Source organism: Ceratotherium simum, chromosome 20, assembly GCF_057802395.1.
Source record: "Ceratotherium simum simum isolate JZ-2026a chromosome 20, ASM5780239v1, whole genome shotgun sequence".
Taxonomy (NCBI): Eukaryota; Metazoa; Chordata; class Mammalia; order Perissodactyla; family Rhinocerotidae; genus Ceratotherium; species Ceratotherium simum.
The window spans coordinates 42635831-42649287 of NC_141919.1; the positions used below are offsets into that span (position 1 = coordinate 42635831).

At 38.9% G+C, this 13457-nt stretch overlaps 1 protein-coding gene across 1 annotated transcript in view; it reads right to left on the reverse strand.

Annotated features, from left to right (window-relative positions):
* The window catches only part of ELAVL2 (ELAV like RNA binding protein 2), a 129781-nt gene that overhangs the window by 12529 nt on the left and 103795 nt on the right, over positions 1–13457 (reverse strand). The window contains exon 5 of the mRNA XM_087444686.1: positions 315–468. Within this exon, the coding sequence (XP_087300812.1) occupies positions 315–468 (154 nt within the window). The remainder of the gene's footprint in view (positions 1–314; positions 469–13457) is intronic.

Below are 13457 nucleotides of genomic sequence, written 5' to 3' on the forward strand. Positions count from 1 at the left end.
AGAAGGATGGGAGCTTTTTTCACACAGCAACTTGGAAATGAAGATTATAGCATCTGTAAATTTATTACAAGCCATAAAATAGGCTTCGAACCTGTACCTTCAGGGTGGAAATGACTCAGGCTCACTCACTACACTCCACAGTCTATTTTTATCCATGCATATTTATGAACAATTCCAGCAGAAAATTGCATTTTCTGGCCCACATATACCTTTGATGTGTTCTAGAGGCAAGACTGCTGTATGGGAAGGCAGAATACTTCACAATCTGCCGGTCAGAACGCATAAAAGATTGTCCAAAGCGGCTGCCTACTTACCAGTGACCTGGTCAACAAGAATGCGAGAAGTAATAATGCGTCCATATTGTGAAAAAAGCTGTTCCAACTCCTTCTGGGTCATTGTTTTCGGAAGTCCGCTGACATACAAATTTGCATCTCTGATAGAAGCTGAACTTGGGCGAGCGTAGGAAACCTGGAAAAGGGAAATAAAATTAAATGTATACGCACATGCAGTTACCTCCCTTCACAAACGCAAAGACTGCCTCAAGTCAGCAGCTTTTCCATAAGGAACACTTGACAAACACCGAAGTTAAGACAAGTCCAGCGTTAACTGTTTTACTAATTTCTGGAGCAATTCTCAACAAATGAGAAATGCCATTCCTCTGGATGGAAGGAAGAGGGTATTTACCCCTAGGTTTATAAGTTTTCAAAACAGACCAGTGGTACACATAGTCCAGGACTACTCATAGTGGGAAGTTGTCCTCAATGAGGCCAACCCCCTAAAGTAGGGGTTCAGGATCCATTGAAAGATTAAGCTTAAAGACTCAATTCATCCGACACATTTTTGTAACTTGTTTTTGAGTTTCTCCCATCTCTGGGGGTGCCACGTTTCTAAAAAATTTATCCTACTACCAGTAAGTATGCCCTTTTGATTTAATTCAAAATAGCTTTCCATCACCCCTAAATTCCCATAAATTTAAATATGTGAATGAGCTATTTCCCGTTATCCCCTATTGTTTTCTTATCCATAAGTCTTTTTAACCTTGATTTCCAAAAGATCTTAAGTCTCTTTATCGACTTTACTTGCCGTTTTATGTATCCTTTCAAAAGCTTCCTATCTTTGAGATATAGTCTCTAAAATTCTACAAGGATGGAAGAGAGAATAAGTCCGAGTGTATTTGTTTATAATCAAACTTCTTTACGTAAGCTCCATGAGGGAGGGAACTACAGCTATCTCGCTTATCACTGTATCCTCTCTATCTTGGCTTGTCATAGATGCTAGAACATTTGCTGAGTAAAGCCAATCTAATAGCCCATTGATCCTGTGAGTCCACAACAGCTTACTGGACCATAGCACTTAAGGGATAGTTCATCAAGTCACCTAGACCTTGCCCAGATTGTAATAAATGACTCTTTGCCTAAAACCTATCTCTGCCAATTTTTAGATAGTTCTGAGTCTCACTGGCTATTCCCTTTAGTTTAACTGTAAGCTTTTCTGGACTAACTGCAAAAACAGACATACCCCCATCACAATAAACCCCCATCTTCCAGATCATTCATAAAAATGACCAGCAGGTCTAGCTCTGGGATTGATTTGCTGGAGTACCATGAGATGATAACTTCTGCCTGCTCATTTCATCCATTAGTATCCACCTTTGTTCTAGTTCATTGCTTATTGCAAAAACAAAACAAAAAACCACCTTTTCAATTTAAACAGCTTTTGGTATTTGGTATGAAACACCAAATATTTTCTCCATGGTTTAAATTATGCCCACAGCTCTCTGTGTTATTACTTTTTTTTTTTTTGCTTTCCAGAAAAACAAAGCCAGTTTTTATACTACCTTATAAAGGTCTTGCTATCTTTCACCCCTGCCCCAATAGTGTTAACATTTAATACCTTTATCCTTTATTTAATGAGTTTGCTCGTTAACAACTGAAAATACACCTGTTGTTCTAAAGGCTATATTTGGAAGTCACATTAGCACTGTCTTGTCCCACAGACACAGGAATTTGGAATAGTAGTGGAGAGAAGACAGATAACTATTCACATACTACTCTTTTTTCTTTATGCCTAAACACTTAAGAACCATAAAGATCGTGGAACTTACATGTTAGTGCAAAATAAAAAATGAAGGAAAATTCCAAAAGAATTCATATGGAATCTAGTCTCGGGACTACTATAAACTGATAAAAATATAAAGCAAATGCAAATGAATTACGCATGCATTCAGCGATGTGAATACATGAATATCCAATTTCTTTTCTAAAGTACAATTCTCAACTATCTGGGTAAGCTAAAAATCACACCACTTGGACTCCCTTAGAATCTAGAATGTCAGGGCTTTATTTCAGTGGCAGGGAGTTCTCAGCAAGTCAGCTGTTAGTCTGCTCCAGATCATGGGACTGAAGTGTCCCTTTATGGGGAGTCACTTCCCATGGGCAACAGAGTAAGCTTCTCTACATTCCCAAAGTTGGGAGGCTAACTCCCAGTGGCTAAGGAAGCACGCAGTAGAGGCAGGGTGCCTCTCCATGAGCTCAGGCACGGCGTGACACAGTCTAACAGCAGGTGACGGTGACAACTCTCTAACCGATGCACCTGGGCTCAAAACCAGATTCAATCCAGGAAGGGGTCTGTGAACTTGGACAAATTCTTTAAGTCGACTACCACATAATTGTACCTTCTTTCTAGGCTATTAAGAATAATTAATAAAATAATCTCTAATCCACATAAAATGCTTAGCACAGAGCCTCAAGGCCTAGATGATGACATTATAAATACTATTTACCTTGACATGCATCTGACAATGCAAAGATCCAGACCATTAAAGTTGAGAGTAACCTGAGTCCATTACTGTCTTCCAGAATAATTCACTCATGCAGTGACATTCACTGCCTTGTGCATTTCAAGAGGAGTGTGGGTGGGGTGTTTTAAAAGTAATCCTAAAATATATTTAGGAAAACGGGTTTATATTTAGTGCTTATATAAAAGCTTTGAACACATACTTGGGTCAGTTATGTTATCTGCTTTCTTTTTTTTCCTTCAATGTCGGGTCTTCAGTTCACATTGCTTCTTTAATTCCCAGCCTATACTGACTATATTTTCTTATTTTCTGTATTCTTGATGCTCTGGCATTTATGGCCTTGATCCTGGAGAGACTGGGCCTCCCAGGGATAGCTAATTCCTAGAGATAGTAACCACCCTGTGAGTATGCCTTTGATATACAAACCAACCAATCCAGAGGCCACACTCCTATCTCCTTTATCAAACTCACACACTAAGCCAATATTCCTCCCACCTCAAATCAGCCCAGGCTAGGTCCCAGAAAACCAGGGACCACCCCTACAGCCCAGAGCCCTCCAAAATTATTCCAACTATCCAGTGCTAAACTTACCCAGCATACCTACCCTGCCTCACCCTTTCCTTCCCACAAGAACCCCAATAAAGGTTCTGCACTCTCCTGCTGCCTCCTGACCACCTCTGGTGCCTCCCCTTGTGGCCCTGCACAGCGTGTCGTGCCTCCTGTTACTAGAGATCTGTAAGTATAAACTTCTTCCTTTATAACAATCATCTCCATGTCTGTATATCTTACCATACCTGATTAAAACAAATCTCGGGTACATTTTTAGAACACAGCCACATTAAATGGGCTCCAAGAACCAATAACAAACCTTCTCAAAACTGTATTTTTCAGTACCTTTGTCAAAGAACCGGTTCCCACCACCACAGGCAGGACAGAGGTGACTGAATTGTATACAAACTCATGGTGGTAACAAACAATATTTCTATTTAATTTTAGGGGCTTATGAGACTTCACCATTTGCAAAGCATTTTCAAATACAACCATTTTGTTTGTGCCTCACAACAACCCCGTGTATAAAACACATTAGTATTTTACAGCCAGGGAAATAGGTACAGACAAGGTAAATAACATGCCTAAGGTTATACATAACAAGTGCTGAATTCTGGATTCAAATTTGATCTTCTGACCCCACGTCCCTGGCTCCTTCTCCCGTTTTCTTGCCACAATACCACACTACAGCTCATCAGTGCACTTGTTCTGAGAGTTTGGAAAAATTAAACGAATCTTGGTTGTTTCTTAAACACACACGTACACAGTGAAATTGAGCACAGACAGCAGAAAACAGGATGGCACTAGAAATTATAATTAAGTCAAAAGTGATGTTATTTCATTCTCCATTAGTATTGTTTAAAAACTAACTTTTCCCAAGAAAGGATGAGTGGCCACTAATTGCTATTAACTGGAGAAACTGCACATCATAATTAGGATTTTGAAATTAGTTTTGTTACTTTCTAATTCTCAGAATGTGATTAAATGAGCAACAACGCACCACCATCACCCCCCTCCAACCCACTTCCAGGAAATGAAGAAGAAGAGAGGGCCATCGCCCTCCTCCCAGACCAACTCCCACGTCTCCCAACTACATTTTTATTGTTTCTTGGGATTAAAGCAGCCCCTTTCCCTTGCTCTATAAAGGATTTCACTGTCAGCAACATCCTCCTTTCCAGGAAAAAGAAAACATCTCTTCTTCTTCTGCTTCTACCTCAAAGGATTATAAGCAGAAAATGTACTTAGACCCAAGTAGGAAGAAGACTTGCAGTGGGATACGGACTTGTGCTTTGGAGATTCAAATCAGTTTCCAGACCAAACTTTGTATGTGGCAATTATCAGCAATTCTCCCTTCTGATTTTTCTGTGGACCTGAAGCTCATACTGGTGCCTGGCTTTAAAATTCACCTAGAGAACCATTCTTGGGCTATCCAAAACCTTAAAGGGTTAAGTCTATCTTTGCGGTTCTTCAAGACTAAAATCCCTTGGAGAAGACCGAAGAGATGGTTTTGTTTTATGGAAAATTCTGTATTAGAAATACTTCAGGGGCCGGCCCAGTGGCGCAAGTGGTTAAGTGCGCGCGCTCCGCTGCGGTGGCCCGGGGTTCACCGGTTCGGATCCCGGGCGCGCACCGACACACTGCTTGGCAAGCCATGCTGTGGCGGGGTCCCATATAAAGTGGAGGAAGATGGGCATGGATGTTAGCCCAGGGCCAGTCTTCCTCAGCAAAAAAAGAGGAGGATTGGCAGATGTTAGCACAGGGCAGTATGATAACCCTCTGGCATATGTCCCAGGGGGTGAAAACAGCTTCTTTCACTGAGTGCAAGCTGTCTCCAATCTCCATTCACTGGATTAATAGATGAGTTTGGATTTTAAATTTTCACTGCCATTTAAACAGGTGAATATTTAATGCCTGAGGAGCAAGGTTATGAAATGTCAAAACTACTAAGTGAAGGATCTAATTTAAGAGGCAGCCAGAAAGTCTGCAATTTAAATATTTAAAGATGATACAGGGAACACAACACTGAACACCAATCTACTCCAAAGATAGCAATTTAAAACTCAGGTTTAGCCTGGAATTTCTCACAACCCTACAAGCGATATAATAAACAAAGACAAGCAATAGTGAGATGACTTGAGGGGAAAGGAAGGCAGGCAGTCAGAAGAACTAGGCAAATAGATGCTCTAGCCAATGGTTTCTCAAATCATTCTTCACAAATGAGATCAGACTGGACAAAACAGAGATAAAAATAGATTTCTCAAAGTAATTAGGTCTCAAAAATGGAACGGTTTGAGACACAGTATATTCTTTGTAATTAAAAACTCATTTCTTCATCAGCAACTAAAACTAATTATACATTAAACATTCAATGACAAGTAACAGATATACTAAGAATGGGCTATCAAAACACAAGTTAATCAAAATACACAGAATTAAAAGGAACAAAAATATCTCAGCGGTAAGAACTGGTACTTTATTACATGCACATAGTAAGGTTTAAAATCCCAGTACATCACTTTCAATAGAAGTCCAAACGCCTTTGTCCAAAAACACAAACACTCTCGATTCTGATTCATCAACAGAAAGATCAGTGACCGTGGACATTAATACCAACAGATGAAAGTGATAAAGTCTATAAATGAACAAAGAAATTCCTTCTTTATTAAACTAAGGACATTTGAAAAATCTCCCACTGGCAAGATCACCATTGAACGACTATCACTTGTCAATTACTGACCCAGGACTACAAACATTAAACCTGCAAATTAGAGACGTGCCACTTCAGACTTTTTTGAAAAGCTCCATTCGATTTCTTCGGCTGAAAAGAGTAGACAAGGTCATAGTTATGCCTATTTAAACTGAGAGTTAATTGCTGTTCATATCAAAAAATGAAGTCTTGATGAGACTGTCTGAAAAATGACTATCACTAAATAAAAATTAGTTCTGGCTCTGGTAGGCAGTAGCAAAGGTCTTGTGACAGCATCAAGGCTTTGTAGACAGGTAGCTACAGTGGACCCTCCAAAAGAACTCAGAAGTAAAGTACACAGAAACGATGTAATTTCTAACCACAGTTCAGGCCACAGACCTCAAAATTCACCCAAAAGAGAGTAGACTACTTTGATCTACTTCCAAATGCAAAACCCTACCAGAGATAGGTCTCAAATACACATCAAGGCATGTACATCTCACAAGCAATGTAATGTAATTACATGTAATCTCACCAAGATTAGGTTTTGCATAAGGACAGACATGTATCACGAAGGGCTGCAAATGAGTAAACCTGAGAACAAAGCACATGGAAATAAGTCCGCAAGAAAGTAAGGATTAGCTCTAGCAAAGGTGTTAGGGCTAAAAGGAATAATCACACCTAACAGGAAGACTTAGAAAAGGTATTATAGATTAGAGTAGTTACCTTTAAGAGGTATTCCAAGACACAGAATTTAGAAAACTACATCAGTGGAAAATACATATTGAACCTCAAATTGTACTGAGACTGGATTTGTTGAATGTTTGAAGTCTATATAAAGATTGTTTTAATTCAAACAATAAGTTCAGAGATACCATGGAATACATTTGATCATTTTATTCTCTGCTTAAAATCCCTCAAGGACTCCCTAATGCTTTAAGATTAATTTCAAATTTCTTGGTCCTTTATGCTCAGGACGCTGACTACCTTTTCTATACAAACACACACAACCTACCACAGTTTCCCAAAACTTCCTGCTCTCTCACTTCCCTGTGTTAGCGTAAGCTGTTCCTTTTACTCATCTAAATTTTGGTCATTTCAGACTTGGCATGGGTATCACTCAGTTCCTAAATTCACCTCTCATCCATCCTCTCCACTCTAGTCTGGGTTAGTACCTCCTACCTGGACACACAACACTGCATTCTATGCCTTGTTCTCTTAAATACTAAACAAACCAAGATGTACTCGTCTGTTACCCTGTGTTGCAACCGGCTTAACTCCTTGAAATAAGAAACCTTACCTTTATCCTACTTTGTTCACCCTAGTACCTACCACACACCTATTGCAGTAAGATGATTTATAATCACATACTATTGGGGAGACTTGAATTTTGAAATCTTGTCTAAAAAGTTAAGAGAGGCCATAATCCACTTTCTAATAGCAAAAATCCTATGTGACGGTACTTTGCGCATAAACTAGAGATTCCACTAAACATTTAAAAAATGAAGTTTCATTTAGCAAATTGGAGATTCAAATCCCTAGAGGCAATAAAATCTCTGACAGAATAATACGTTGCTGGCGGGGGGGAGGGGTCTTAATTTTGGAGCAAAAAGAATATATAAAAATCATTTAGTCCAATCTGTTTATATTTTAAAAAAAAAAGGGAAGCTGACGCACACAAAGGTGAAGTGACTTGTCCAAAGACACAGAGCTGGGTATAAGATTCAGGGGTCTTGACTCTTGGTCAAGGGGTTCTCCGTTATACCACTGGCTGCAATGCACAATCTGAAATCATGCAAGTTTCTAGTTAAATGATGGTTACTGGGAGTGTGATCAGACATTTATAAGGAAATACCTGAAGAGATACACAAGAAGGTAAGAACCTTAGGCTTTGCTAAATTTTTTCCTATATACACATAAAGAAACCTGAAATACATCAAAATGCGTCATTCCCCTAGGACAGTTACTTTATTTCTTCTACTAGTAATGTCATTTAGGAGATGTTTGAGAAAAATCTATCATGGGGTGGGTAGAGAGGAGGGGAGCTGAAGGGAGAAAAACCAAACAAAGAATCCTGAGACCAGTGCTTTACACCAATTAAATTAAAATGTACCTAGAATAGTCAGAATATTTTACATATTAAACACGCCTGCCTTTTGTTTGATTACGTACCATTTAACAGAAAGGGAAAATAGTAACCGCTTTTATTTACACTAGAGAGACTTCGGCCACTTCACATCACGTTCAAATCTTTTTTTTTTTTAATTTTATTTATTTATTTTCCCCCCAAAGCCCCAGTAGATAGTTGTATGTCATAGTTGTACATCCTTCTAGTTGCTGTATGTGGGACGCGGCCTCAGCATGGCCGGAGAAGCGGCGCACCGGTGCGCACCCGGGACCCGAACCCGGGCCGCCAGCAGCGGAGCGCGCCCACTTAACCGCTAAGCCACGGGGTCGGCCCCCACATTCAAGTCTTAGTGCAACATCATTAAATAAAATTCAAGGCAGTTGTTTCTCATATCCAACCTAAAGATGAAGCTAAGAATAAGTAACGTCATAAGAATAAGCGATCATATACGGCATTGTTAAAAATAATACTGAAACTACTGAATAGCCACGCGAAAAGAAAAGTATGCTGGTTCGAAGATTTGTATTAAGCAACTAATAATAAACTGGAGACTTGACAAACTAGATTTCCTTTTTCACACATCTTAAACTTAGCCTCTGAAAAACTACACTGGGCAGAGTTTATTTAATGCTACCCAAAACAGCTTCATCCATGTGTATCAATTAAATGAGGGTCCAAATAGGCTGTCCTGACAGACATCTTTATTTTTTATTAAAGTATCACAGTTGGCAGAGCCTGTCTGCCCTTTCACCGTAGCTTCTGCTTGGCTATAGCACACAGTTGGTTCAACAAGGACTCTCGTGCTGGTAAAGGCAAACGGCGTCCACGATAAAGATATTCTTGAAACACAACTTAGAAAGGCCACAAATGCCTTCCAAATTCCTCAAGATCTCTGCATGTAAAGAATTTAACAAAAAATAAAACACAAGTTACGTGAAGGAGCAGGGTGGGTGGCTGAACCAAATCCACTACTGCAGTGGTGGATTAGTCATTCCACAGTCTGAGCAGGAATCTGTCAATCAAAATGTTCCATACTCCATTCCAATCCAGTACCTTCATTAGCCCATTAAAATTTTAGAAAGGGATTACACTGAAGTGGCATTAAAAAAGGGAAAAAAAACAAAGATGGGAGTTTCAGCTGTAACCAAAGAGTCCATTCCTATCCTCTCTGCATTAGGAATTTTACAGTTGTGGTGAAGAAAACTGACTCCCTTACTTTTAACATTAAAAATGAGAAATAAGCCTGTATTTATTTAGCCACATGATCTTTAGAAATATTAAGTAACATGAATAGGCTGGAATTGAGGCAAACATGAGTTAGTTTAGTACTAGGTCAAAAAACTTATAAAAGGCAGAAGAGAATGCATTATTTCCAGTGAAGTTCTGGCCACACACAGCATACTATAAACTAGTGGCCAGAAATTAATGCTTGTACTAGAGCCCTCCAAAGTTAAGGAGTATACACAGGGCATGGAATCACACACAGCTAGGTCCAGGTCTTGCCTCCGTCACTTACCAGTTATATAACTCAGAAATAATTTCCTTAGGTCCTTTGAAGCCTCTAGTTCTTCATTTGTAATTTGATGTTAATGATAGTCCTTACTTCACAGGGAACTTACAAGGATTAAATGGAATAATAAAACTATTAGCACCAAGCTGGAGAACCATAATAATGTTTTAATCATCATATAATGATTTCATTATATAATATATATATCATTTCATATATATAAAATCATAGCAATACAGATAATGATAGCCCTTAACATTTACTAAGTGCTTACCATGTGCCAGGCACTGTTCTGGGTATTTAACATAAAGTAATGCAACTGATCTTCACAATAAATGTAGGAATTGGGTATTACCAGCATTCTCAATTTATGGAAGAAAAAACTCAAATATTATCTCTGAGATCAGATAAGAAGACAGAGGGGACTTGGCACAAAGAAGATGTATGCACTTGAACAGAAAAATAGTCCAAGATTAGACAAATAAGGTTTCTTCCAAATCCATGGCAGTTATTATAGAAATTAATTCTTATAATAATTATTACAATATTCAAGTACAATATTACAAGTGTTTTGTAAGACAACAGCAGATGAGTGTGTTGGAAGCCTATGCCTGGCTGAAGCAGGAGGAAAAGGCTGTCTTACTGTCCTATGGAAGGTCAACATCCAGCATCTTTAAATGGGCTGATAGAAAAGGCCAACTTAATTTTATTTCTCCAATCAAAATACCACATATTAAATCCTCCCACTTACTCATTCTCCCTCACAGAGATCTGCTAGAGCCTAAAGTGAGATGCAAAATGAGAAAGAGAGGATACTTTTTTGGGAGATGGTGGCAGAAATAGTATGTAGATTTCAATGGAATAGCGCCTAACTTCAGATTAGGGTTTACATGTATGTTTCTGAATGTGGGATGGGTTACAAGTCACCATGCAACCAGCGCCTAATGACTCAATGTGATTTCACAGCATAAAAAAATACTAAGGAGGCTACACTAGCAGGTAGTACTGTAAATTTTTCATCTTAGACACTTTCACTAGATATAGCGTGAGGGCGTTAGAGAGACTTAGAGAAGAAGGGAAATCTCAGTACTTAGTACTCGATACTCAGGTATGTTCAATCCTGCCACAGCAGCAAACTGCCTCCAAGCCTCCTCTCAGGGTAACAAGTACCGCAATTCACTTACAAAGCTTTTATATTATTAGACTTTAAGCTCCTGGAGGGTTGAAACTAATTCTTATATGTATGCCTGCCTAATAGCGCCTGATAGCCCCACCCACCAAGTAGACACTCCAGTATCTGCTAAGTGAATCTATTCCACGGCCTCCTGCAGGGGCTATTTCTGAAGTGCCTCTCAGGCAAGATGATTAGAAGGTGTGATGCTTGTCCAAACAATCTGGCTCTTTATGCTTCATTGGAAACTACACAAGTTAAATTGGCTTATAGAAAAACAGATGTACTCATCCAATTCTTAGAAAGCCATTCTCCAGTAACGGCTTCTTAAGCGTTCTTTCAAGATTCTGAAACTTAATCAGATGCAATCTCCAACCAAAGCCATACTATCAAGATACCTGTCACAACTTTACCTTCAAAAATAAACTTAAAATATAATTTATATAGTATTTGAGCATCTAGTTTATCTAAGGCACTGCTGACAGATTAAAACGTTGGGTTAGAAAATTAAACCCAAAGAAGGACTACACAGTACCCAGTATAAGTAAACAGGAGCTGTTTAAGAATAAAAGCCAACTAGTACTGGTTGGTAATGTGTGGAAAAAGAAAACAGTTCTCAACAAGCCAATTTCGGTAGGTGATAGGTCCTAGGGCTTTCACACAGTCCTGCATCTAAGGAGACAGGTGAGAAACAAGACACAGGCTGACGGACATTTTGTGGAAAATCTCACATAAAGGGATAACAATAGTTGAACCTTCATTTGTTGTAGAAAAGAAAAAGCTAGTGAGTCTTTTATACGTCCTTCATTTGACCGTAACTTCAATGAATAGCAACCCCTACCAAGAAGTGACAGAGTTCCACTTTTAATTTCACTTAAATTGTGAATGTTCCCATCTTTGAGCACACAGAGCAGACCCTCACTGTTTCTCATAGGCAGTAACAGACAGCAACTTCCTCATTCAGAAATAAGAAATAAAAGCATAAGTATTCTGTGAGGAGCTCTAGTGACAAAGATGCCTGCCCTCAGAGAGCAGACCACCAGATAGGAGAGAAAGAGAATGTGTAGTGAAAAATGAAGGCTTTTAGGGCCAAATAAAACTTGGTAAATAGTGACAATGGTGTGGGGCACTACAGGCAGAGAATGACCGCAGGCAGGAAATAACTACTACCCCTGCGTATTCAAGGAAGAAGAGCCCAGCTAAGCCAGGATACCAGCTTTTGTAGGATGGCAACACTGGAATAGTGACCTGGGGCAGATTCTAGAGCCCTTAAATGCCACGGTGAAGCCTTGATGAGCAGGGGAGTGACAAAGGACAGAAACGTATATGTGTATGTCATATACATATACCATATAGAGGAAGTGTTCCCATCATAACTAGGTGAGGGGAATAGTCAAAATCACTAAAAAAGGATAAATGTAAAATATGGGGCTAGGTTTAATCAAATTTTCCTACCAATCATTTTTGTAGAAGGTTATTACTTGATAAAATAAGTATACTTTATAGTTTTCAGACGTCAGTTTCTTCCAAAAAGTACATGTCACATAAAGGCCTCTGTGTCTTTGAACGAGACATACCTTCATGTGTAATACCTTTCCTTCCTTCTCTGCCTGATAAACCCTATTTTGTAAAACTCTATTGCCTCTGAAACCACTGCAGAGGCTTCGACAGCCAGTGATATATCCATTTCCATGGCACTCTGCATTCATTTATCATACATCTAAATACTGGTCACCGAAAGCAAGTGCTATCTCCCATCCTACACAATGACACCAAGGACAAGACTACATACACCTTGTCGTATTTTAGCAATGCTCCAACATTTAGCAAAGCTGACTGGTACATACTAGACACAACGCTTGCAGAATTAGCACTTATTTAATTACTCACATATATTCCCTACCCAAGATTGTATAACCATGATTGTATAGTCTTTAAAAAAGCAATTTGCAACTAAATATTTTTTTAACATTACGTTTGATATCTTTGCCCTTTGCGGGGGAGGGGAAAGGGAAAAAAAGCACATGCATGATGAACATTTAATACCTTTTAAAGCACATGAGCTTCCCTCAAACTTGGAGACTGACCACTGGTCTTGTTATAGTTCCATATAATGTAATAAGGCCCGAATGGGATGGGACTCTTGAAGATGAAATAATCACTCTGACTAAACCTTTAACATACTTTAAAAAATTATTCCTCAAACTTTCAAAGGAAAATTTCTCACAATCTTTCTCTTTTAAACAAAGGGTAAGATATTTTGTTTCAACAATCCCCCTTCAAATACCTGTTGTAAATGTAAAACAGTCTGCAATCTATACCTATATTACAGTAAACCACAAGAGCCAAGATTTAGTGTTTTCAGGCCTAATTTGACCCAATTGCTAGGACGTAGTGCGTGTGTACGTGTATGTATGTGTACACACACATGCCAAGAAAAAAGTTAGGAAACCAACTCTCAAGGGTAGCCTGTTTATGGTAAACCTTGCTCGGTACAAGCTATACACCATTAAAAAAAAAAAAAGGGCAGTACCAGAACACATTTGGGATTGTCTATGGCATTTCTTATCTCTCAAATAGGCCTACGTGGAAATTTGTGTGTGAGATAAAGGTACA